The sequence below is a fragment of the Desmodus rotundus genome, chromosome 1 (genome assembly GCF_022682495.2).
Source record: "Desmodus rotundus isolate HL8 chromosome 1, HLdesRot8A.1, whole genome shotgun sequence".
NCBI lineage: Eukaryota > Metazoa > Chordata > Mammalia > Chiroptera > Phyllostomidae > Desmodus > Desmodus rotundus.
The window spans coordinates 30529084-30555282 of record NC_071387.1 but is presented as its reverse complement, the minus strand read 5'-3'; the positions used below and the strand labels follow the sequence as shown (position 1 = coordinate 30555282).

Below are 26199 nucleotides of genomic sequence, written 5' to 3'. Positions count from 1 at the left end.
CTGCAGAGGCAGCAGCCAGGCCCCGGGTCAGCTGTCTTTAAGCCAATAGCCCTGGGTCTGTGGATGTCAAGGCTTCCTGCCCTCTCCCCTTCCTGGACCCTGTCCTTCTCTGTTTGCAGTCCTGGGTGTCAAATACCAACAGCAAGTCACCTCTCAGCCCTGAGGACACAGATTCCATAGCCTATATTGCTCAAGAGATGTTTGTGATGGTTCACCCAGAACGTGGGAGAGGACGGGAGTTCTGTACCTACTGACGTGTTGGGGGTCCATAAGCGTGCAATAGACATGTAAAAAATTGAACAACGGTATGAACAGTTTTTACTGTTCATTTACTGTTCATAGGTTTTTACCTATGTTTTTTGCATAGAAAAGGTTCTGGAAGGGCATAATACCAAACCACCAACTCTGACGGCATCAGCAGAATGGGTTAGGAACGGGGTGAGGAGGTACAGTCACAGGTAGCTATACTGACTTCCCAGCCATTTGAATTTATTTTACAGTGAGCCTGCATTACTTTGTGATCATAAAGGAATTATCAAAGGGAGGCTGAGGGAGACTAAAGCAAGCTTCAGAGCAGAGAAGCCAAGAGAATGTGGCTCCCCCAGAGCAGCTTAGACATCGCATCCTCCACCAAGTGTTCCCCGGATCCTACAGACTAAGAAAAGCAATCAAAAACACTTGGCTTTGCCTGTGATTTGTATCCTTCTTTTTCCTGTTTGTTTTATCTTGTTTTGCTTTGTGCACGTGTCCACATTTGCCTCCCCCATCAGGCTATGGGTATGTTGCGGGCAGGACCCATGACCCTCAAGATCTGGCCTAGGCTATGTATGGTCTGACACAGAGGAGGAGTGGGTTTGACGGAGAGATGGGCAAATGAAGGAAGGAAAGAAGGAAGGAGCGCATGAATAACGAACGGCAGCGGCTCTGCTAGCTGCCAGGCACTACAGTTTGGTGCCTCTGCTCTCCCTGATAATGGCAAGGCAGGAGAGATCTCTGACCAAGAGAACAAGCAATTTCCAAATAATGAAACCGCTATTTTAGGAAGATGGATCACAGCAGGGTGGGCTGGGAAGCTGGAGGCCTAGGAACCTGCTCGAAGGCTATTTGAAAAGGTCGGCTTCAGAGCTGCCCGTAAAAATCTATGAGTGTATTACCAGGCCGGCCGGCCAGCTTTGTTCATTTTATCCTACAAAATACAAGGTCAGAAACGACCAGGCTACTTACTGCTAAAATTATTTTTTTTCATTGACACTGCCCTTTATACAAATATTAATTCAACGATAGTTTTGGGGAGCACTGTGCTAACCTGAAAACAGACCATATTTTCCTTTGATGAGCATTTTGGTTACAGAGGTGCTTGAATTTCATTGTGGCTTGAAGATGGTCAGCTCTCCAGCTTCTCTGGACCTCTGAGTATCCTTCCAAACACCAAGATTCCAAAACTCTAAGTTTCTGTAGAATCTATAAGTATGAGTCTATTTAGTAGTCCAAAGCCAAATACTTTAAACCCCAGTCAGATTCATCTTGACTCTTTCTGGAATGCAAATAGCCTTCCATATGTGGGGACGTTCCAGTCTTGGCTATTACGTTTTCTCCCTGGGCTGTGGTCCCCTGAAGCAGGCCACACTATTCCGTTTGGCCAGCACCACACTGTGATCAAATGCTGCGCTTTTCTGGAGAACTTCACACTCAGTACTCCAGGCCCTGTCGCTGGACAGCATTCACACTGAGCTTTGACGTGGGCGGGGGAGTTCTATTGGGCAAGAGCAGAAATAAGAGGACACAGGAAGGACAGGGCTGGAGCTGGGTCAAAAACTCAAAAGCCCACAGGGGCCAGCAGGTAAAGCAAGAGCAACGAGCTGGCCAGGTGGTGTCTGGGGCAAACAGGAGGGCATAGCCGGTCTAGAGAGGGCAGCCCCCTCTCAGTCTGTCTGAGTGTGGCCACATGGGCACGTGGGCCCAAGGTGGACAAGTCTTCCCGTTTTTCAAGAGAAGTTAGACATTTGGATCTTTATGTTCAATCTCCTGATTTTTAAGGCACTTTTAAGTTTAAATTTTAACAGTGCCATATTGACAAGGTTCAAAGAATTAAAATTAAAAACAGTATTCAGTCTAGTCCTCTCCCCGCAGTCAGTTCCCTGGTTATCCTTCCAGAGTTTCTTTCCGCACGTGCACGCAAATACAGATAGGCGTTCCCACCGTCCCTCTCCTCTTTCCACAAAAGCTGGCATCTGCACACACCATGCTGGCTTCGGTTTGGATCATGTATCTCCTGGAAGCTTCCCTATCAGGGCATGAAGAGCTTCCTCATTCTTCCCTACAACTGCACGGCATTCCAGCGCACGGAGGAGCTGTTCTCCACTGAACCGGTCCCCTACAGACGGACATTCGGGTTGTTCGTCTCTGATCTTTAAAATGTTAGGGCTATTTTTTTTAAGTTTAAAAAACACGAAGCAGAGAAGACAACCTTTGGGCTGGATCATGGGGACACCAAATGCCAGTGGAGGGACGTGCTGGGCAGTGCCCCAGTCTGAGCTCATAGCGCGAGTGCTGGCCTGGACTCTGCAGACACCTCAGCTTCTGCTCGCCAGCGGGATAGGAAATCACATTAATGGAGAACAGCTTCAGGTGAGTGCTGTTTAAAGCTTCTTTGCCTTTGAGGTAGTGAAATCCCCATCACCAGAGGTGAGCAATCCCTGATGTAGAACAGATCCCAGGGGTGGGTGAAAGGTGGGGCTACCTAATCTCGGAAGTTAGTGTCCACTAACTTTGAGAGTCCCCCAGGCCTGGCTGTGGCTGGACATAACTGGCAGTGGAGAGAGAACTGAGAAATGGTCCCGCCCTCTTTTTACCTCATTTGCTCATTCGTTCATATACTTAAAAGGCATTTTCTGAGGCTGTATTTTCTTTCGGAATTGCCTTTCCCCCAAATCTTCAGAGGCGTCTCATGGATGGAATTGTAAATCAAATGTCACCTTCCTAGACAGGTTCTGCTTCATTCTCCCCATTCCACTCACCCTACCCCCTAGCCCCAGACTCTCTCTACTTTCTCCCCCAGTTTGTTGCAAAATTGCACTGCCCATTTTTTCTGTTTGCTGTGGATTGTCTGGCTGTCCCCAGCAGGGAAGCCCATTGAGGGCAGAGACCACCCACCACGGCCACCTTTGTGCTCCCAGCCGGTCACAGCTTGACAGTCCACTGAACAGTCACTGCCGATACTCTGCTTCCTTTCCACCACACACGACACCACGGACACCCAGCGCCTTCCAGGACCCCTAGGAAAGCTCCCTGGCTGCCCATGGTTTATGCAGGTGGCAGCTTCTATTGTCATTTCCCCTGCACCTTTTGGCTGCCTGGACACATAAGGCATTTCTTGTCTTTTTGCTTTTATTATTCATTATAATTTCACTCTGGGAGGAGTTATTAGCTGGGTCTGACTGAGCCTCAAAAAGGGTCACAAGAAACAGGTCAGAGGAACTGTTCCCCAGGGAGAGAGGAACACATGGCCATTCAGGGCAGCCGAGCACCTGGCTAGACTTTTTGATACAAGAGCTCATGAACATACCCCTAACTGCCATTTATTGAGGGTTTTATGTACCAGGCTCTATGCTCAGACCCTGCAAGGACCACACACGCACGTAATCTTTGAAGAAAGCCTGGGAGGAAGTTGGACGGCGGGCCCCTTTTAATGGGGAACATGGGCATGGAGGCCGGTGAAGTTGCCCAAGGCCACCCAGCTCAGGATACAGTGGAGCTGGGCTTCCAGCCAGACAGCCTGGATTTCCCCCTGGCACTCTCAACTATATGCTAGAAGAAATGCCTTCTGGACACTGAAACTAAAATTTCTTAGTCCATCCGATCACATAACAGCAGCCAGGGCCCCGGGTGAGCCCCAGGCCCAGCTCTAACTCACTGGCTGTGGCCTTGAGACCGCCTCCCCTCTCTAGACCTGGGTCTCTCCAGCTGTGAAGTGAGCAGGTGGACCGCGGACTGAATGACCCTCCCAGCCTACCTGTCTCCTTCTCCTGCAACTGCCACGCACACTCAGACGCCCCCTGGGCAGCTCTCAAACCCTCTCCCCCTCCTATCTCATTATATCCCTGAAACGGCCAAATGAGTCAAATGGGGTAGAAATTGCTGTGCCCCCGTCATAGTTAGGAAAACTGAGGCTCAGAGAGGACAATCTATTTGCCAAAGGACAGGGCAGTTCAGGTGGCAGAGGACAGACGTAAACCAATTCCCCTGACTCCTGGCCCCGAGCCTTTTCCTCCAGCCCTCAGCTACAGCTTAGACAAAAAAGGCCAAGGAGGATGGACTTTCTTGCACATCCAAGGTTGGGGCCCTGAGGTTCCAGACATCAGACCTCAGAGATACAGCGAATCAGGGCTGGTGGTCTAGAGACTCGGCAGTCATTCTGTCTTTGCGGGTGTTCACCTGCTGCCCATGTGTGGGGTCTGTTGCGTAGAGGGGACAGTGCCCAGGGGGAGCCTCAGACCCCAGGGCCTGGGTCATCCACCAGGCCAGCGTTTCCCAAACTTTTTAACCAGAAGAAGTCTCTGCCCGCCATTCAAATCTGCTGACGCAGAGAGATGGCCCTCAGGGGAAGGGGCCAGCAAGGACACAGGCTGTCCCATTCCTTTGTTCTCTCAGGCGAAGGGTTGGGTGGGCACAGCTTGGGGCAAGATTGCCTGGCCCTTCACTGGTGCCTCACCCGCTGCCTCCCTGGGAGCTGGGCACATAGCAGGCCTGTGGCCCAAGGACACACCTGCAGATAATTAGTCCCAATCAGGATGGGCCGCTGACGATGCAGGAACCGGCTGGCCAGGTCACTGGCTTGCAAACAGCGAGCAGTTTCTGAACCGTGGCCCTGGCTGGTGGAACAGGGGTTTAACTTAATATTTAATGTAGCATATCAATGACAGAGAGAAATTATTCTCTAATGAGATCGTCCTGAGGCAGCTCCAGGTGTGAGGACTGGGCCACAGCAGCATGGAGGCCACCTGCCCAACCCCCTCCCCAGGCCCCAGGCCCCAGGCTGGCATGGCCCAGCTAGAGCCCTGAGCTACGCTCACAGTCCAGCTGTGGGAGAAAGTAAGGCCTGCGGCTGGAAGACTCAAGCTCTCCCCTGAAGAGCTCAGCACTGTGTCGGGACATCCACTAACACGGCGGGGGCGGGGGCGGGGGGGGGGGGGGGGGGAGGGGGATGAGATGAAAGCCTCATGGGGACTGGGAGGCCCACTCCGCCCTGCCGGCTCTCGGGGCTCTCCCTCACGGGTTCTAACATTTGGTAGCGGGGTCAACAACTGCCCCCTAGGAGGTGCTTTGAAAATTTGTGAGAGCTTTCACGTGACTGAGGGGCGTTACCAGTTTACAGGGGAACGTCCCATGCAACAGTCTTCCTTCATTCCCCACCCTTGCCGTGTCTTGCCAACCATTCATGTAGGTGAAAAATCTGTTTGTAATTACTTAAATCCAGAACTGAACTTCATTGGCATATGAATGTGAACTTGCAATTTCCGTGGTCTTTCTCTACGCTGAATTCCCTAGGAGTGCGCTACCATGTAAGCTGGCCAAAGGGTGTACCTTGTTTTACCTGGAACTTTGCCAAGGGTGGCTCACCTATCGGCAAAGTCACACTCACAGTCCTAGGCAGGATGAGTCCCCACGTCCACCCTCCTGCAAAAGTCCGTGTGCAGGGCTGTTGCGTCCGCAGTGATTCTGGGTGTGGGGCGAGCCCCAGACTGCGCCTTCAGTTCCCGAGGTTGGACGCCCAGAGCTATGGACTTTTCCGAGGACACTTCACCTAACTGTATGCAATTTCACTTCCTCCTTCATCTCATAGTTACGGCGTTATTTTGATTTTCCTTGAAGTCAGATGTGAAGAGAGGCTATATTGTTTATGAAGTTAGCTTCAGGAGAGTAAAGAGGCACTGGTAATATTTGCCAACCAAGGGGGGGACGCTGGTGGGACTGGGCAGAGCAGCCCAGTCTGAGCAGAGCACCAAATGCCCCTCCAGCGGGGGGCGGCGCGGGGCATCTTCTCCGACCGAGTCCTCACATACAAGCACTGACCTGAGTGTCTGTGCCTGGGCCTCCGTGCGTGTGTCCTTCTTAGCTTTGACAACAGTGGGATCATACTTAACATGTCATCCTATAAACTGTGCATTTACCTAGAACTCCATCGTGGACATTTACTCATGTCGGCCCAGATGGCTCTACTTAGTTCTTTTTAATGGTTGCAGAGTGCTTTGCTGTGTGAGGGAGCCAAGATTTATTTAATCAGCACCGGTCGGTAGACACTGCGTTGTCTGCCACTGTGAATAATCCTGCAGCAATTTTACAGAGGTAGGTTTCACTGTGCGTCCGTGCAAATAAACCTGTGAACCAAAGTCCTAACCGTGCACATCAAGGTGCTAGGTTAGCGGGTAGGTGTGTGCATTTAAAACTTCGGCAGATGTTGCCAAATCTCCCTCAAAAAGAGATTGCACCGATTTACACACGCATAGCAGCGTTTGAGAATATCTGTCTTCACACCCTCTCTGACACTGGACCTCAAGAAACATTTTAATTTTTAATAAGCTAATAGGTTTTTTTTAAGTGCCTCATGATTATCTTAATTTGCAGTTTTAAAATTGTGAGTCAGGTGCCTAGCTTTTCACGTGCTACTGGACATCCACATTTTTCAATGAATTTCCTATTTATGTTTTTTACCTGTTTTTTCAACTAATTTTTCCCTTATTAATTTCTGAAAGCTCTTTAGATATTAAGGAAATTAGTTTTTTGTCACTTGTGTTCTTCTGTTTTCCTTCTAATTTTGTTCTTTGCCTTTTTCTTAAATACAAAATATTTAATTAAGTGTAAGTAGTCATTTATATTATTTTTCTTTGTCTTTAGTATCTGGAACAGATTTTAAAAGGCCTTCCTCACTCTAAGATTATAAAACATTTTCCTCATGTTTCTTTTTCCAGTTTTATTATGGTTTTATGTTTTTTGTGCTTAAAGTTTGATCAACTTGGAATTTATTTTGATATAAAGAATGAGGCGTGGACCCCACAGGCCCATTGTCCTGATGCCATTCACCGAATGATTTGGTTCTTTCTCTGCTGACTTGAAAGGCTGCATTGATAAATGCCCTCGTAACTTCGAGTCTATTTCTGGACTCCGTATGCCTTTTCACTCATCTATTTACTTCAACTTTAGTAACAAGTAGTTTTAGTTACTGTAACTTGATCACAATGCCTTTAAATATGCTGTTTGATTCATGAGTCTGTTTCAGAATTTTTCTAGCTACCTTTGAGTGTTTATTTACCCAGTATTCAGTGTAACTTTGACAAGTTCCAAAAAAAAATCTGTTATTTTGATGAGATTGCTTTGAGTCAATCAATTATTTAGGAAGAACGGACATCTTTATAATCCAGAGTCTTCCTATCTAAGAACAAAGTGTGCATCTCCATTTATTCTTCAACCTCCCTTAGTGGAGTTTTAAAGTTAAATTTATCCCTCAGCATTCCATTTTTCTCTTTTGGTGTTAGTATAAATGTTTTCTTCTATTATGTTTTCTGGCTAGCTATTATTTATTTATGTGAAAACTAATGATTATATATTATAATATATTTTAAATGTACTTGTAGTATAGTTTAAATGTATTTATAACATATTTAAAATATATTATAATATGTTTATCTTACAAAAGAAACATTTATAGTTGGAATACTTCTAAATTTCAAAATAAGTGTAATTCTGACTTTGGTCTGGGATATTTATATTCTTTTTCTGCTCTAGAATGTCACTTTTAAATGGACAAATCAAAATACAAAGAAGTCCTTGGTCAAGGGCTCCCTGGAAGCCCAGCCCAGACCCAGACCTGCCACCTGGCCTGCCAAAGCCTCCTACAGACCCCGCGACTGTGGCCGCTGCACCACCCAGCTGGCTCCCAGCGCGACTCTGGATCAGGGCGCTCAACCCCACTTCCTCTTCCTGCAGCCCTGTAGGATAATGCGAGCTCGGCTGAGGGGTGGGCCTGTCCTGAGAGCTGGCTGCCACTGGCACCCCCCCCCCCCGCCCCGCCCCCGCCCCGCCTACCACAGTCACATGGGAATATAGTTCAGTGAGGCCAGATCTTCTGATTTTTCAAGGGAAGTCAAAAATTCAGATTTAAAAATTTTAAATATTGACTCAAAATTCTAAAAAGTCTTATGTGGGCCCAGGAATCATATCTGTGGGCTGGATTATCCCTTGTCCAGCTGGCCACCCAGTTTACCACCTCAGTGGACCAGCGTCTCAGATGTGCCAACTCAGCTTCAGCAGGTACTGGCTTCTTTTCCATCGAAACAGGCTTGTGCTTAGATGGTAGAATAGGATCTTCTTGTGATCAGGCTAAAGCCAAGCTTCCCATGAACCCTGACCCCTCTACAGAGCGGTCCCCTCGGGGGTCTCATTTGATCCTCAAGGGGCTCTGAGAGACCGGGACCATTGCACAGATGGAGAAACTGAGGCTCAGAGATGCATCCGAAGCCAGACAGGAAGGAAGTGACAGCTCTGGGATTAGCCCCCGGAGTATCTGTGTGGCAGAGTGGCTGGCTGTGCAGGCCCTGGAATCCAGTTTGAACTTCGCCACTCACTGGCTGTGACTTCTGGCCAGCTCTGTGATTGCCCCAAAGCCTCCGTTTCTTTGTTTATGAAGTGGACCTGCACACAATAGCACCCACCGCCCAGGGTTCCTCTGAGGGTAGCACGAGTTTGCCTAGCAGAGTACCTGGTACTCAGTAAGTACTCGATAAAGCCACAGTTACTATTGTAATGAACTAGTTTTCTTTCCACTTCCCCCACCCCCATCCCGTTTTGTGTAGTCCCTTGAAAACAACAAGGACCAGGACCTAGGATTGTGGGCCAACTCCAATTTCTTCCCTCATCCCTTCTATTGTGCAAGTCACTGCCCCTCCCCAAGACTTGGTTTCTACATATATAAAATGGGGGGGGGGGGGTGCCATCAGAGGCCTTGTAACGGACCCTTGTGACACCCAGGGAGAGGACCTCGTAGGATATCATGCTGACTGAGGCTCCCCGTGTCCCCATTGCTGCCCCATTGGAGACACCTCCCCACCTGCAGGCTCAGCTGCATGTCAGACGGACAGGGAACTAAGTCCCTCTTGCCACTTGACTGATCCCCACATGATGCCCACACCTGTAAATGGGGTCCCGGCTGCTTCTGCTGGAGCCCCATGAGCGCCGTGCCGGCAGACCTGCCAGCCCAGGTCTCAGAGCTGGACCTTCCCTGCTTTGCGACCTTGTCTCTTCCTGCCCCTCCCCAGGGTTCTGACTTGAGCACAGCCCCCAGCTTCCCTGATACAATCACAGTCTACCTGCATTTCCAAGAACACCTGTCTCAGTCACTACTGACTGAGTCCTGCCTACCAGCCTGCAAGGACATCCTGCTACCTCAGGCTGGACCCAAAGGCTCTGGCCAGAGTGCTACCATCAGTCCCCACTGTCCGTCTATACAGTATCAGAGACTGCCTCCTTCCTGCCAGGTTGGACAGCCTCCCAGAGCTGAGTCTGTCCTGGCGCTGCTGGAGCAGGGAGGGGACTCCATCTGGGTCCTTCCGGTCTAGCCCTTTCTGCAGCAGCGATCCCAGCAGTGAGCAGCCGCCATGCCAGGGCTCCGAGAAATAATGATAGTGACACGTATTGGGGGCTTGCTGCAGCTAGACAAAAGTCTAAGCACCCTGCGTGCATTCATGCATTAGCCCTTACAATGCTATGGGGGAGGTGCTATCATCATTCCCACTTTAGAGATTAAAAACCACAGCCCATAATTCTTATATAACTTACTCAAGATTTTATATACAGCTAGTCAATGGCAACTTCCAACCCAGCAGCGGACCTCCAGGGCCCAAACTCTTTATCTTTACACAGACAGCTAAAGAGACTGGCCCTGGGCCTTCCAGAAAGGCAGCTGCTTTGCATACACCAAGCACCTTCCAGCCTTTCAGGACCCGACCTCTGCCTGGAAATCTGAAATGCCAACAACAATCTGCCAGGAGGCCCACTCCTCCTTGAGGCTGGAGCTGACCAGGGCTGCCTGTCTCGGGAGGGGGATGAGTCCCAGACCTTCGGACACTCGGCCCCACACCCAGAGGATCCTGAAATCACCGGGCCCCCCGACACGAGACTTTCCTGCCACCCCTCCCAGCCCACAGTCCATGTGGCATTTGCTCTCCTCCAGCTTCTTCAGCACCGTGTCTTCATCTACAGCCGTGTCTCAACGCAGCCACAACCCCTGGCCCCAGCAGTCTCCTGCTTGACCTGTTCCAGGACCTTACAACCTCGTTAAAACAAAAATGACCGGTCAAGTCCAAAAGCACCAGGAAGCCATTCTTCCCTCCACACAGGCATTCTCAATCTCTCCCCCACTCTCTCTCCCTGTCGCTCATCCCCCACACCCCAGACGCCCTCACCTGTCACAATGGGGTAGGTCTGCGGCCCAGGCACACTGCTTCCGATATCAGCAGGGGTGGGGCTGGTCAGGTTGGCCTTCATGTCATCCAGCCCTCCAGCCAGTGAGGCCATGGCTGAATACTCAGGGGTCTGAAAGAGAAAACAAAACAGAGACATCTCAGCACCGAGACTCCAAAGCACCCCAACCAAATGCATTCTGGGCTCAGCCACCTAGCTGGGCTGCCATGCCAGGGCCAAGGCCTCCAGGGGGCTCATGAACACCCAGGCACTGAGAGGTGTGGACAGAACAGGACAGTATGCAGAATTGACTCCTACCCAGGAGGAGAGGTGGGCAGAATTCAGTGCAGCTCTGAGAGAATTCAAACACAGCTTCTCCAGGGCCTGCAGGCTCCCCTCGCCCAGCCCCAGCTGCCAGAGACAACCACCCTCTTCAATGCGGGAAGGGAGACATAAGAGCCTTTTTGCCAAAAAGCTGGAAAGAAACGTTTCTGATTCTGTGCTCTTAAACCACAGACAGAATCACAGAAACAAGATTAACCAAAATTTGAGACATTATCCAATCCAAACCGTCATTTCATAGATGAGTAAATTGAGGCCCAAGGGGAGGAGGGCTCTGCCTAAGGCCAACAGGGCCGAGTCCCACTGCAGGGGATGGCTCGCCCTAACCTCTCTTCCCAAATTCAATACATCAAACACACTGACAGTCCGGCCAGCGTTTGGGAATTCTGGAAGCATGTGAATACCTGTAGGCTAAACACTGTACCATGAGTACATCTGTTCACCGAATCCGTACCAACCGCGTGCCTTTGGTCCCGAGTCACGCTCCTTCCTTTCTGCCACGTCATGAAGGCAGAGCTTGCCGCGAGTCATTTCCTTGGCACCCAAGCCCCTGCCAGAATGGTCTCCAAGAAGTTTGCAAAGATGCCGCCTAGCTCTTCCCACTCAAGGACAGACTAATTTATAAGCATAAGTGACAGGTCTCTCCCTCTTACCCAACCCCCAGGCTTATTTTCAAGCAAAGCAAATATTTGCAAACACCTAAGCCAAAGAATTTAGTTGTCATGCCAAGCTCTGGTGTGGGGAGTCCCCTCCAGGACCCTGGCACTGTCAATGGAAGACACACCCGTTTGTCCAGAATTATGTCCTTGGCAGACAGGGTCAGGGAAGCAAGCAGTCTTCTGAAAGGAGTTGTAAGCACCCTGGGTAGGATGACGAGGACAGAGCCACAGGGAGGGAAACCGGAGGGCCCACTAGGCAAGTGGCAGGCAGAGGGGACTCAGACTGAGGCACATTCCTGGCACTTTTCTCTGCAAATGAATTAGAAAGTGCTTCCTGGGCAGCTCAAAGACCAGCCAGGGAGGATGGTGGCTGTGTGTCCTGAAGGTGCTGCAGGCACAGCCCCTGAGATGGAGTCTCACTGAGGACAGCTTGTCCAGAGCTCCCGGCGTCCTTCAGTCACCTCCAGCAGAGAAGAGCACAGGCCTGAAGCCAGCCCAGGTGCTTCTAAGGGAGAAGAACAAGATAGGGACGCGCCTCCCTGACATCAGGAACCACTATGAAGCTGCAGTAATTAAGACAGTGGGGATTCGCACAGGGACAGATAAATAGACCAACGAAACAGAAGCAAGTCCAGAAACTGATCTGTGCGTATATGGAACCCTGATATATGAGAACAGTGACGTACCAGTCAGCACAGGATGGCACTAATAAACGGTGCAGGGTAACCTGTTATCCATTCAGAAACCAGAGGGGAAAAGAAATTAGATCTTAACTTTACACCAGACACAAAAATCAATTGCCAGTGGATTAGAGACATAAATGAGAAAGGCAAAAGCATCTCATGTGGGCAGCTCCAGGTCTAGCCAAATTTGGGAACAAGTCTGCCCTTCATGGAAGGGAAACAAGCAGCCCTGGGATACTCACACAGGGTTCTTGGTCACTGTGAGGACAGTATTGGGTTCCGATCATCCTGCCACCCTGCTCCAGTGCCTCCTCCACCAGGAAGTCCTGCCTGACTACCATTTCTCCAAGAGGCGGGAGTCATGCCTTCTCTCTGTGAACCCTAACAAGTGGTGCCAGGACATAAACTTCACAATTATGTCAAAAGCTCACATTTATCAATCATTTACTCTGTGCCAGGAGCTTTACCTGTATTGTCCCATTTAATCCTTGCAAGCCCTTCATACAGTAGGTTCTATGTTATCCCCACTTTACAGATGAAGAAACTGAGACTTCTATTACAGAGGAGAAGTGGCTTGCCCAAATCACACACCTCTAGGTGCCAGAGCCAGGATTCAAACCCAGGTCCATCTGACCATATAGTCTTGACAATCACCCTAATTATTTTTATACCACAGTATATCCTGACCCGTTAACAGATATGAAATCAATTTGCTAGTACCAACATTTTAAAAGATGAAATTAGAATGGACTAGAAAACATCCAAGGGTCTCACACATAGAAAGAGTAAGTTCTATTTGTGAATCTTGGTTTCACATATAAATGGATATGTAGGTACTAGGTGGGGATGAAAATATATTTCTTGCTATAGCCTACAGCCAGCAAAGTCTTCATTCCATGCCATAGGGACCTAATGGGGAAAAGTTTCTGCCTAGACTTCATCCCGCGTACAGAGAATGGGACCTGGTCACGGTGTTAGCCTCCCGGTTTGCTAAGATGAAACTTGGAAGTCAAGCTCGCCGGAAGCAGTTCTTTCAGTTCATTGCTCTGTGCAAAGATGGGGAAATCAAAATGCCTCTGATAAGCCTCTCTTCCTAGATGGCGTCTCCTGGAGTTTCCAGGATTCTGGGACCCCTCCTCCCTGTGTTTCCGAGTGCCCGAGGCCTCGTGGAGGCCTGAGCATAGTGGCAGCTCAGCGGTCATTGAGCCTCTCTTGTGTGCAAGACAGCATGTGAAGGCCAGACATGCTTTTTGACCTTCATCCACAAACCTCAAGGGCAAAGACACGTGGTCCCAGAAGCTCCATCCAAGAGGGATAAGAGCACAAGCCATGAATTTACACGAGGCGGGAAGTGGCCGGGAAAGGTTTCTTGGGGAAGGCTGTATTTAAGCCGAGTCTGAGCAATCCCTCACCCCCAAGGTTGAGAAGAGCTGCAGGAAGGCTCCGAGGTAAGCGGACAGGAGTGACCCAGAAACAGGGCATATGACATCAGTTGGAGAAGGTGAACATGGAAGAGGTAAAGATGGAAAGGTCAGTAAGTTGGGATTCGACTGTGAAGGGCTTGCACAGTGAACATGTGGAAGAACAGTGGATGAGTACCCTTTGGAGGGCCAGGCAGCATCTCAGCCCAGAGTCAGCATCCCTGAACCCCTCCCCACCCCACTACCAAGCCTTCTCCCCCTTAGATTCCAGTTTGGACAGCTAAGTCTGCAAGAGAAAGCTGCCATTTCCCACCCCACCCCCCAAAAAAGCAGAGCCATCCTGGGTTTAAGAAAATTACAAGAGGGTGGCCCATGGAGGTGTCCTGCCTTTTAATTTCTTTAATGTCCATATAGAAAGGCCTTTTTGTTATTTGATTTTGTTTTGTCAACAAATTCATTATCAAAGTGTGTCCAGCCACTTCAACAGTTGAGTTTGGATCATCTTTTCAAAATGCAAAATCTTCAACTTGCATTTCACATGTGGTGGAAGGTCCAAAACTCCGGGCGCCCAACCACCACTGGCTGCCAAAAGGCAAAGTGAACTTCCCTAAAGAGCGGGGGCTCAGGGGACAGCAGAACTTGGGGACCAGGCCTTGCTGTCCTTTTCCATCGGTGGCTCCCACTATTATCGCCTCACAGGGCTGGCCAGAGCCCAGTCTCTCCTTTTTGGTGGGATCCCGCAGCTCTGACTCTGCTCCGCATGAGTCGGGGATGCTGTCTGTCACTTAGTTTTGGCATGTGATTATTCCCTAAGTTCTCGTCACTGTCTGTCCCTCTGAACTGCCTATGATTTCCAGGCCACTGCACTCTCCTCAGTCTCCTGGGCTCCCTGGAACTCCAGGCACTGTCCTACCTCTGCCCGGAGAGCCCATCTCACGCATTCACTGAGTGAACTCCTACCTTGTCCACAAAACCCAGCTCAAATGCCACTTCCTCCATGAAGCCACTCCAGGGCCCCACACTGCTACAGAGAAATCATAACGTCCTTGTCTATGCTTCCCTAGCCGACTGCGTTTCACACAGACCTCCATTATCCCACCATACACAACGTTTTTCTATCTCCCTCTCAATTGCCTTGAAAGTATGGAACATGAAGCACCCCAGGAGCCCCCTAAGTGCCGTTGAATGAATGGAAGTATAGTCCATCAGCATGACATTAGCCGCAACCTTCAGAAGTTAACTGGGGAGTGCTTCCACAACAGCTCCGGTGACACCCTGGCCTTCTGCCTCCACTTCTCATCAAGTCAGGTGACCAGAAAACAGTGTCCCCTGTAGAGCATTAGTTAAAGCCCCCAGAGAAGTGTCTTCACTGGTCTGTGATGGAATGTCAGGCATTCAACACTGGTTAGAGTCAATGAAGAAAACAGCCATACAAAGAAATTTTTTTAACCCCTGGAGACATGGCCATTAGAATATTCAAATTCCATGCCAATCCTTCCTATAATTCATTACCAGGAAAAACTTTTTTGTCCTGATGAATGGTTAATTTGTCTCCGATTGAACAAGAGGAACATTGGAAACCACTACATATCCCTCTTTTGCTTTGGCTGCCAGGAAGCTCAGTCAAATTCAGTGCTCCATTGTCACAACTACGTCTTTGCTGACACGTAGGACAATGATATTCCCTTTTCCTCTACATAATTTCTTAACTTTTTTCCCACCTTAGCAAACTTAGATACCTGTGATTGTTTATTTTGCAAGACAACTCAAGTCCTCCGTGAAAGCGGAGGCTGGGGAACGTAGAAAGAATGACAGAAAAAGAAAGAGGAAGAGAGATCAGAAGAGAGGATGAAAAGAGAGACGGCATGATTGGTGCCTCTTTTTCTGGTTATAGAAAGCCAAGGGCTGACCAGTGGGGTAAAGAGACCCTAGGAATGCACGCGGGCACGCAGGTGTGTGTTGGTGCACCCATGCACTTGTGAACACAGCCCCCTTCTCCCCACCTCTGGCCACTGACAGTCATGGGCAGTAGCTATGTTCCACATTCCTACTTCTCTGAGCTCTTGGAGTTCTTTCTTAGGATGTCACTTTGGGCTTTTGCTTCCTTCCCATCAGGGTCCCCTGTTGCTGTCCTTGACTGTGACCCAGGAAGAGAAACTGAGGTCAGCAATTCACAGACTGTCCACTCCAATGCACCCAATTGGGATGAAACTTCTCTGCCTACTGCCACAGACTCCTGTGAGACCTCCAGGTTAAGAACACCACGCCCTCCTCACGGACACCACGCTCCGGGTGTCTGAGCTAGCAGGATACTCAGGGCTATGTTTCCCAACCAAGGGAAACTGAGGTACGGGGGGTGGGGATGGACTTTTTTAGCTCATTTTTATGTGTTGCATTTAGATCTTTTGACCCCATGGTGGAAAAAGAACAGTGAACCAGGAGTGATAACATGGGGTCCTTGCCTCAGCTCCAACTCTTTGTCACCTGTGTGGCCTTAGGCAAGCCAGCTGAGCTCATTGAGCCTCATTTTCCTCATTCTTAAAATGAGATTTAAGTCTAGCCCCTCACTGCCTGCTGCCAGCGTGGCTGTGAGCCTCTGGAGGAGAAAGAGAAGGGCGGCACTTTGGAAACTAAGCAGCATTACAGGTTAAGGAACCCTAGAAGGGACTCAAGGAGGCACGTGCCCCAGGAAAGTGTATGCTGGATGTCATGTGGGTCCCTAGGGGATTACCTGGAAAAGGACTGCCTGGGGCTGCACCAAGTATTGTCTCCTCAGCACGGGGCACCACTGCCATAGCATGGAGGAGAAAAGAAACACAGACACGTGAGAAGAAGGGCAGCACGAAGTGGGGCAGCGCGGGGGCAAGGCTGCGGGGCTGGCTGCCTCAGGCGGCCACCTTGGGCCATGAGGCTTCCCCATCACCTACTGAGCTCCTTCAGGCTCACTGCTGGGCCTCAGGTGGCCTCGGGAGCTGGGCCAGAGCCAGGCCAACCACTCCCATCCTGAGGGACCAGACACCTGCTTACCTACACACCTACCCGGAGGAGGATGAAAGCTGGAGCGTGACAGGCGTGTCCCCAGGGCCTGGCCTGATGACCTGAGATTGAGGAGGCAGAGCGGTCTGGATGCCTGAGGCAGCCAGGGTGCGACAGGGCTCTGTGGGCAGGTCTTTCCCTTCGCTGACCTCTGCCTCCCCATCTGTCTGAGGACTTACACTTGATCTCTAAGTCTCCTGCCACCCCCGACGCTCTCTGCCTCTGCAACTGGCCGCGTGACAAAGTAGAGCTTCCCTCCGGAACTGATGAATACCAAGGCACGGAAAGAGAGCTGGAGGAAGGCTTACAGGTTAGAGAAGACTTAGAGATGCATCAATCAATTACAATGTGGACCCTGATTCCAGCAAACAAACTGGAAAAAATACGAATGTAAAAAAACATATATTATGGTACAACCCTGGCTGGTGTGGCTCACTGGATTAAGTGCCGACCTGCAAACCAAAGGGTCACTGGTTCAATTCCCAGTCAGGGCACATGCCTGGGTTGTGGGTCAGGTCCCCAGTAGGGGGCACATGAGCAGCAACCACATACTGATGTTTCTCTCCCTCTCTGTCTCCTTCCTTTCCCCTCTCTCTAAAAATAAATAAATAAAATCTTTAAAAATATATTATGGTATAATGAAACATTTAGAAATATAAACATCGATGAGGTATTCAATGGCATTATAGAATTTGCTAACTTGTGAGGTGCAATCAAGGTACCATGGTTCCGCTTTTTAAGGCCTCCTCTTTCAGAGTCGTTCTGAAATATCTACAGATGAACTGCTGTGGTGCCTGCAGTTGGCTTCACAGCAACGCGGGGCTAACAAATGCAGTCTGTCTACGCAGCGGAGCATGGGGTTGACGATAAAAAGGAACAAGGCACCGGCGCAAGGTACGTCGTGGATGAACCTCCACAGCACGCTAGGTGAAGGAAGCCAGAAATAAACAGAATGTCCAGAACCGGAAAATCTACAGACAGGAAGCAGAGCAGCGGTGGGCTGCAGCTGGGTGGGGGCGGGGGTCCGCTCTACACCCACACGAGGGGTCTTCGCGGAGGGACGGGACTGTCCTAAAGCTAGACTGTGGTGCCGGTGTTGCCGCAGGTCACTAAAAATCACTGGCGGGTGTGCTTCCAATGAGTGAATTTTATGGTATAAAAATTATACTCCAATAAAGCTGTTGCAAATAAAGCAGAGTGTGGGAAGCGCGGGAGTGTCAGTGAAAAAGACTAGGGGGAGTCAACAATCTCTGGATCTGGGTGAGGGTGTTCAGCGGGTGATTAGACTATTCCATCTACTTTTGAAATTCTCCATAATTAAAGTCAAAAAAACCCAAACAGCATGTATTTGACTCACGGCACCACGTGCCGGCGCCCATCAGCTGTCCAACAAGCACCCGTGGAACGAGAGGACCCAAGAGGCTGAGGGCAGCCAGGCGTTTGCTCTTTTCAAGGCCATCTTCAGGGACTCCAGGGTTCCAGACACAAGAAGCGTCAGGTCTCTCGTCTGCCTAGCACTTTCCGGGCTGCAAAGCCCTTGCAGGGCCATTAGATCCTTGGGAATCCTGGGGTGAAGGCAGATGCAGAGGCAGAGCTCAGAGAGGGGAGCCCAGGCGTGCCAACTCCGAGCTCAGTGCCGTTGCACCAGAAGTGAATCTGGAGAAGTCTTCACTACCAACTTCGAGGGTAAAGCTCACTTAGGGTGGGAGGCTGGCACATCCTCTCTGTGAAGCTCCTTGGCCACAGACCGAATCCTACTCCTCCAGCTAGGGAGAGAGCTCTGAATCTGAAGCAAGGAGGAGGAAGTTTCCACACTTTTCAAACCTGGGTACATAAAAACTGCACCTGCAGAGCATAGGTTAAGGAATAGTTCTGCCTTGATTACAATGGATTATACTGATTGGCAGGGAGCCTGGAGACCTGGGCAGACGCCACTGCTCTCTAGGCCACGGTGACACTGTCTGTCAAATGAGGGAGATGGACCAGAACTGTCAGGGCCCTTCTGGTTCTGAGGCCTCACCGGGACTGTGTCCCGCCCAGGTGGGGACCCCACCGTGTGGAATGGGTTTCTGCCTGGTGTGGCTGAGGCCGCCTTAGACTACCCTCTTCAGACTGGTGACGATGTGGCCCATGTTACCCAGGTCGCTGAACCCAGGCTCCTGCAGCCATCAGGGGAGGAGTGGGCTGAGGAAGCCCACCAGCCCCGGGGCCAGCAGGACAGGGGTCAAGTGTGACATGGCCAAGTTCACGCTCTATGGAGCTAGGCCAGGTAGCTCACATTTTGGGCTCCTGTTCTCATTTGTAGCTAGGGGATGTATGACCTACCTCACTTCCCAAGGCATGGGAAGGCACAGAGGGGCTGATAAGAATGTCAAGTCCCTATTATTTGAGTTCTTGGGACCAGCCATGTAAATATACACTTTAAAAATGCTGAAAAGGGCCACGGGAGGGACCCTGTGGTAATGGAGCTGCTCTGTATCTTTAGTCTACACCGCAATATCCCAGTGTGAACTTGTACTACAATTTTGCAAGATGCTATCATTGGGGGAAATTGGATAAGAGTATACAGGAACCCTCCATATTATTTCTTACAACCGTATGTGAATCTATAATGATCTCAAAGTTAAGTTTCATTTTTAAATAGAATAAAAAACAAAAAGCAAGGTTTTAGCATTCCACCCCCCCCACACACACTAAACCTAATAAAGATTAGTTAAACTTAAATAAAAATGTTTGCTGAATGGAGGGACTATGTATGATGTTTGCAAAAGTACTCCCTAATCAGTTTGGTTGGGCCAAACTGATGACCACTGCTGTTAGTATTAACTGACTGGGGGGCGGGGGGAGAGGGGGACTGCCAAAGATTTTGAATGGCCTCCCACTTCCAGGAAGCCTTCCCCGATTTCCTCTCCTCTGTGTACCTAGAACACCTAAGTGGACACATCTCTACCACTGCACTTAGCATTCTACATTGTACACTTAATTGTTTAGGGCCCTCATCCCCGAACTTCACGAGGATGGAGTTGTGCCTCCCTCATCTTTGTGACAGCAGCTCCTGGCTCAGTGCCCAGCACTGAACAGATGTGACATAAATGCCTGTGGAACCAAATGAACTGGGACAGGTACGATGGCCTGGCTTTGCCAACAGCACCAGAGGTGCTTCCCAGGGTCACTGAGAGGATAAGCAATATCAACGTGCTTTTAGTCATCGGAAAGGACCATATGTGTAAAAGACATCTCCTTTACTCATCTGGCTGTCCAGACTTGCCCATGCCTGGGTCGAATGGTTTACCGTGGAATCGAGGGGCTTCCAGGAAGAGATTTGCAAAGTTTACAGCCTGCCAGGCCCCCCTCCAGCACAGCCCCAATCACACTCCCAGGTGGTGTGGAACAGCAGGGGAAGCCCAAGAGAGGAGACTGAAATCACATATTGTGGTTTCTGTGTAGAAGAAAATTTTCCAGCACTGACTAAATAGGAGCCCCCCCCCCACTGCACCCTACCCCACCCCCCACCAGCCACTAAGAAAATTTTAGTGAGCCCAAATCTCAGAGTCCAAAAGAGCTCAGCGATTATGGAGGCTAATCTTTATATAATGCTTGAATCCCACCAGTGATGGGGAACTCATTACTTCCTGAGGCAGCCATTCCATGGCCACACAGCTCTGGCCATAAGAAAGAGCTAACTCTGCCTCCTTAGGCCTCTTCGTGCTAGTCTCAGGTGTGCTCTCTGGGATCCAGTTCCAACAATCATCCTCCCAAACCACCCAAATCCCATGCAAGGGTCTCAGTCCTCCATTCCTCCCTTCTGTACTCCCTCAATGGGGCATAAAAAGCTTGCTTCTGCTTTTCTTGTGGCCTCATCACCTGGCTGACTCATGCTGTTCTCACAGTTAACGCAGAGCTCATTACAAGTTCATTAGAAATGGAAAGTGATTTTGCATATGATTTTTTTAAGTGTTCATTTTCTCCCACCCCTAACCAGTGTGCTATTTGCAAACCAGAATATTCTGTGCTTATAAACTGTCCCTGGCTTCCCACTGCTGTTCGGTAATGGTGACCCGAGGCACACAGGCCCCAATCCAAATCCCAACCCGGTTTTCCTGCTTCAGCTTGGATCTACCCTACTTCCAAACACCGCCTTCCACTTGAACCACACCACACACACCAAGGCCCCTCCGCCCAAAGCCTTTGCTCACGCTGTTTTCCCAGCCTCGCCCCAGTCTAAACCCTTGTCCAGTCCAAATACCATCTCTTCCTAGATACTTTACGAAGTAAGTCTCTTTGGTTGAAATAAATCATTTCCCTCTCTAAATTCCCATGACATTTTCCCCATTCTCTGTTTAGGACGTTTGTCCTATGCTACTTTATTCCAGTGGTTGGGCTCCATGTCTGCCCTCCCTTTGAGCCAGGGAGGCTCCTGGGGGCAGCATCGCCGCCCGGTTTGAAGCCGGCTCCCACCAGCAGGCCTGGGCAGGACCTATGGGGCTGAGGCTGGGCCAGGGACAGAGGGGAGGAGTAAAGGTCTCAGGCCCACCCTGAACCTTGAGAAAACTGCAAGGAGAGTGGCCCTGGGCCCGGAGCATTGTATTTGTCTTCCCAAATACAGGAGAAGAAACGCCAAGGCTTGGAGCACAAAGCTCCTCTTGTGGTTGACAAGAGCCCGGATGACCACAGCTCCTGAATGGTAAGATGGTGCAGTGGGGGAAAGTCATGTGGGGGAGAGGGAGGAGGCCTCCCTGTCCGGGAGCTCAGGCTCTGCTCAGGCTGGGCCTGCTTGTGTGACAGCGGCTGCAAATCCTCATGTGGAGAAGAGTGGGATGGGGGTAGGGGGTGGCAAGTTCCAAAACAAAGCTCTGTCTTGGGCAGCCAGATTCCACAGGCTTCTTCCAGGTGGTGCATGGTGTGGCCTGGCCGCCCCATCCTGCTACAGGGCTAGGAAGGGACAAGAGCAGGGAGGCCCATCACCCCTAAAGGAACACAGGCCTCTTGGCTACCAAGGGGCCTACACGGGGACATGCAAAGGGAGGCCCCTCCCACCCTAAGCTGATAAGAGAGAGTAGGGGGCATCCCAGGATGCTCACGGTTCACTTTCTTTTGAACAGACTCCCAGTCTGTGGGAGGACAGAAGGTCATCCTGGGGCCGTACATGAAAAGCCTTCCCTCCGTTCTGTAAGATCGGTAGGGTGGGGGCAGAGAGGTGGGCCTGGCTGACCCTCTCCGCTACCCAGCATGCTGCTGCTGAGTTGTGGCACACATGTGTTCTTTCTGTCTGTCTGTCTGTCCGTCTCCCTCTCTCTCTCCCCCCTCAGGTCCAAGGCCACCTCTCTGCCCCTTCAGCTCCCCATAAGAAAGAACTTTCTAACAGGCAATGTTCTGCAAAGGCAAACAGGCAGCCTTGGGAGGGAGTACCCACTTTGCCACCGAGGCTTGCGGGGGCCAGCCAGAAACTGTGTGAGAGAAGTACCAGGAGAAGAAGGCTAAGGGGGCCGGCCTCCCCCGGCTGATTTGTTCTCCTGGGCTTGGGATTCAAAGGAGTCGACCAGCTCTCACCTCAACTCACACACAGAGGGAGAGGCGGAACCTTCACACTTCCTGGACGCTTACTCCACACCAGCTACTGTTCTCGCATTAAAACACATTATTTACACCTTACGACAACCCTATGAGATAAGTATTATGATTCCCCTTTTACAGATGATGAAAATGAGGCACAAGGGGACAAAATAATGTGTCCAAATTCCCCCCAGCAGTGCGACTCTAAGTCCAAGGTCTTGAGCGCCAGTCTGCATCAGTTCTCTGCCATTACCATCAACCCCATCCCGGTGTGAGCGAGAATCCTGAGGGCAGGGCCCCTGAGTGAGTAAGCTGTGGAGAGGCCTGCTGGGCTGGCTCAGGTACCGTGTGATCCCCAACTCTGTGCTCTTCACTGTGATTCTCCAGTGCCTCACGATGGGGCGCTGGGGCCCAGACAGAGGAGGGATACCGACTGCAGGCCAGGCCCGCCTCTGTGGGCATCTTGATCTCTTCAGACACCTGCCTGCTCTGACCCGTGACCAGGCCCCTCCTCCATTCTGAGCACCCTTCCCCTCCCTTGTCTACCCACCCCGGCTCAGGAACGACTTTCCGGTAGAAAATGTTTGCAGATGGGTTTAGTCGCAGATGTCAGCTTAATCCTTTATTCCCCTCAGTTAGACTCAGAGGACGACCTATATGACAAACTCAGAGGACAGCAGTGCTCAGGTTTTTGTCAACATTAGCAATTGATCTTAACATTCCTGCAAAATAATAGAAAAATAAATGAAAACATGTGACACCATGAAGGGAAATTCAGGCATCGGACTGTTGGCTTGGTTCAGGCCCTGTGTTCTTCACTGAAGGTAACAACATTCTCGCTTTTTGAAAAATCAGAAATTAAAGAAAGGAGACCCTACACTAGGGTTTTAGCTATTATTTGTGAACCCAAATTTTAGCTAATGTAAATAGCAGAGAAAAAACTAGCAGAGTAACAATGGTGTTTCTGGTTATCCACCTTTTTATCAAGGTTAACTTGGCTTAAGAGCCCTTGCTTTTAATTACTGAAAATACGTTTGCATTTTGCAGTTTTGGGTCAATTCTGTGAATCTTGAATTTTGTACCTGGAAACAATGCATGAATAATAATCTCTTTTGTGCTAATACCTATAATTTACTGAAACAGGCAAGCCATTGGCCTTGAGATTGGACACATAAACACACACACTTGTGACAGTTGGGGTTGGGTTTGATTTTTAACAATTCCTTTTTCTCTCTCATACATGCAATATGTTAGATGTAGCCTCCTAGTTTTATTTCCTTCACCTCTCTCCCACAAATCAAACATCAGATAACATAAACCTGCTGGCTGGAAAGAGGCTTCACACAAATAAACAAAAGCTTTCCAGCCAAAGGCAGAGCAGTTCACGTCTCCCCACCCAACCTTCTCCACCTCCTCTTCCTGCTCCAACAAAACAGCGTCACTCTAACCGACTGTCCAGGGAAACCCTGAAATATCTCATTTTCATTTCTAGGCGAGAAAGAGATTTGATCCCCCAGTAAAAGAAAAGTTCAGAGATAATAGTAAGCTGGAAAAACCCAAGCAGACTTCTCCTTGCCACCCGTGTCAGGCTCACAAAGAGAAAAAATCATACCATCCGACATGGTTGGGAGAGCTTAATCCAAAGCAGTGCTAATTAATATCTCTGGCTTTCCAGAAGCCAGTGCCACATACAGCTGCAAGGGCAACAAGGCTGTTCTCCCTTCAATTTTATGGGAAGAACATTTTCATTACAAAGCCTCCTCTCTCAGCCAGATTAGCCTGGAGAAGGGAGCGGATGACCCATATATCAGAACTCCTTCTCTCCCCATTAATTTTATTATTTATATCCCATTTTTAAAGTTTATTGGTGCAACTCCCTGTGCACCTGGCCAGAGCCCCTCTGACAAGCCGTGGCACCTTCCCATGTCCCCTCCTCGGGGCAGTGTTTGCATTGGTTCGCAGAACGAAGAGACAACTTTTTGAAATTTGCCTTGGAGAGAGAGCTGGCTCAGGTGGCGTTTTCTGCCTCCCCGGTACACATGCACAATTTTTTTTAAACGATGTTGAAGGTTCTAAACTTACTTGTTTGTGAAATAAGTGTGGTCCCCCTATTTGGCATGAGTTCTGGGTGATCCCTAGAGACCCCCTAAATCCTGGGGGATGTGCTGCATGCTCCCACCCAAACCAAGTGTCCCCCAGCTGTCCCAGCAGAGTTGACCCAGTTTGAACCTGAACTGCCAGGCCGAGGGCAGGCCTGGTGGACCACACGTCTTACCATTCTATTCGGAAACCCCACATGCTCAAGGCTGTCTCTTTCCAGCCTCCTAAAGGGACCCCAAATCCAATCTAAACGTCTCGAATTTACCTGTTTGCCTTTTATACATATAAATAGCTGCATTTCCATTCTCTCTTTGTTTCTCATTTTCATTTGGTTCTAATATCTGCATGTAAATGTCGGAAAATAGCATCTGTAATTGGAGATTATGAAGTATGGCCAGCTCCTGACAGGCCGCTAAGGAAGATGGATTATCCTCATTTTTCTGTAAATTTTGTCAATTTTGGAATTCATAAGCTATCAACACTGATCAAAATGGGACTTCACAGCTGTGTCAAAAAAAAAGAGAGAGCAAAACAGAGAGAGAGAGAGAGAGATCGGGAGCGGGAGTGAGAGCACAGGCTGGCGGCTGCGCACAGGGGCCAGCGGTGGGTGGCCGTGGTGTCTGTGCAGCAGATTGGATGCCCAGTGTCATCAGCGGCCACCCCTCTTCCCTGCGCCACCCCCCTCCCCGCTGCAGCCGGCAGCTCCCTCAATGTAGGCCGCCCTGGGACTCAGGCTGGGGCTGCCTAGTCCCCTGACTAAATCAAATAGCTGAATCACACCACTGGAAGGCCAGAAATCCTCCAAGGCACCCACTCAAACGCAAGACTTAATTTATGGCCGGGTGCTGCCTTCCTTTTTTATCCAGCGGAATCTGCAGGCTCCCTCAGCGCCGGCCTCCAAGACGTCCTACTCCTTGCACACCCTCACCGCGCACTTGAGGCAATTGTGTTGGTCTCTCTCTCTCCATTTTCCCATTACTGGGAGTAAGTACTGTTGGGACTCTGTAATAGCCCAACTGCAGCCCATATCAATAACAGATGAGGTTTAATCGTCCAACACAAAAATTATTTAGGCACAGTAAGGACATTCAATGTCATTTGCATAATGGCATTTCTATCACACGCACCTAACCCGTCCTGCATAAACAAGGCCTTGGGACCATAAATAATAATAAATCATGACGTCTGCACGCCTCTTGCGCTAATAGGAACTACTCTTTGTGGAAATTATTTCAGCGGGAAATGGCCACTGTAATTTTAAAGACATGTGGCACGGTGAGGCATGGTAAATCACGCAGACGGAGGTTCCCTGGGGGCAGCCCGGAGACCTGCCCTGAGCCCACGGCGACACTCCCAGGCCACTGTAGGAGGAGGGCAGGTCTTGAGAGGGAAACAGGCAGGACCTCTAGAACCGACACCAGAATGTGCCCCTGGCCGAGCAAACAGTAAGAGGGCAGAACAGTCAGAGCCCAGCAGAGGGACACTCAGAACCGGACCTAGAAGAACCCTCGCCTAGTCAGAAACTGCCTTCGTTCCAGGAGAATGGAAGCTCCCTAAGGACAGCCATTGTCTATTGGTCTGCTGTGTGCGCTGCTATGCCTACAGCAGTGCAATGAGGGGAGAGGAGCCTGGGCCCAGGTGGTGAGTGGGTGAGAAGAGCCTGGAAAACGGGTGAAGGTGAGCCAGCCAGACGCACGGCCTCAGGGAGAAATGAGGCAGGAATAGGAACGCTGCTACCGCTGATCGGTGAGTGGCGGTGAAAATGCCCGGGACACTCTAAACCGAATTGCAAGGCAGCTGTGGGGTAAGAGAAAGACCCCGATGGGGGGATGGCGAGCAGAGCAGCGAAGCCTGCAGGCCCAGGAAACAGACCCAGCTGGGTTAGAACCCCAGCTCCACCCTCCACAGACCGACCACCTCACCCAGCTCCCTCATCTATGGAACACGTCT

The 26199-nt window shown here is 50.1% G+C and overlaps 1 protein-coding gene across 4 annotated transcripts in view; it reads right to left on the bottom strand.

Moving 5' to 3' along the window:
* PAX5 (paired box 5) overlaps positions 1-26199 on the bottom strand; it is a 170738-nt gene that overhangs the window by 62541 nt on the left and 81998 nt on the right. For all 4 annotated transcript variants that reach the window (XM_045195266.3, XM_045195267.3, XM_045195268.3 and 1 more), the window contains exon 7: positions 10458-10587. In XM_045195266.3, the coding sequence (XP_045051201.2) occupies positions 10458-10587 (130 nt within the window). The remainder of the gene's footprint in view (positions 1-10457; positions 10588-26199) is intronic.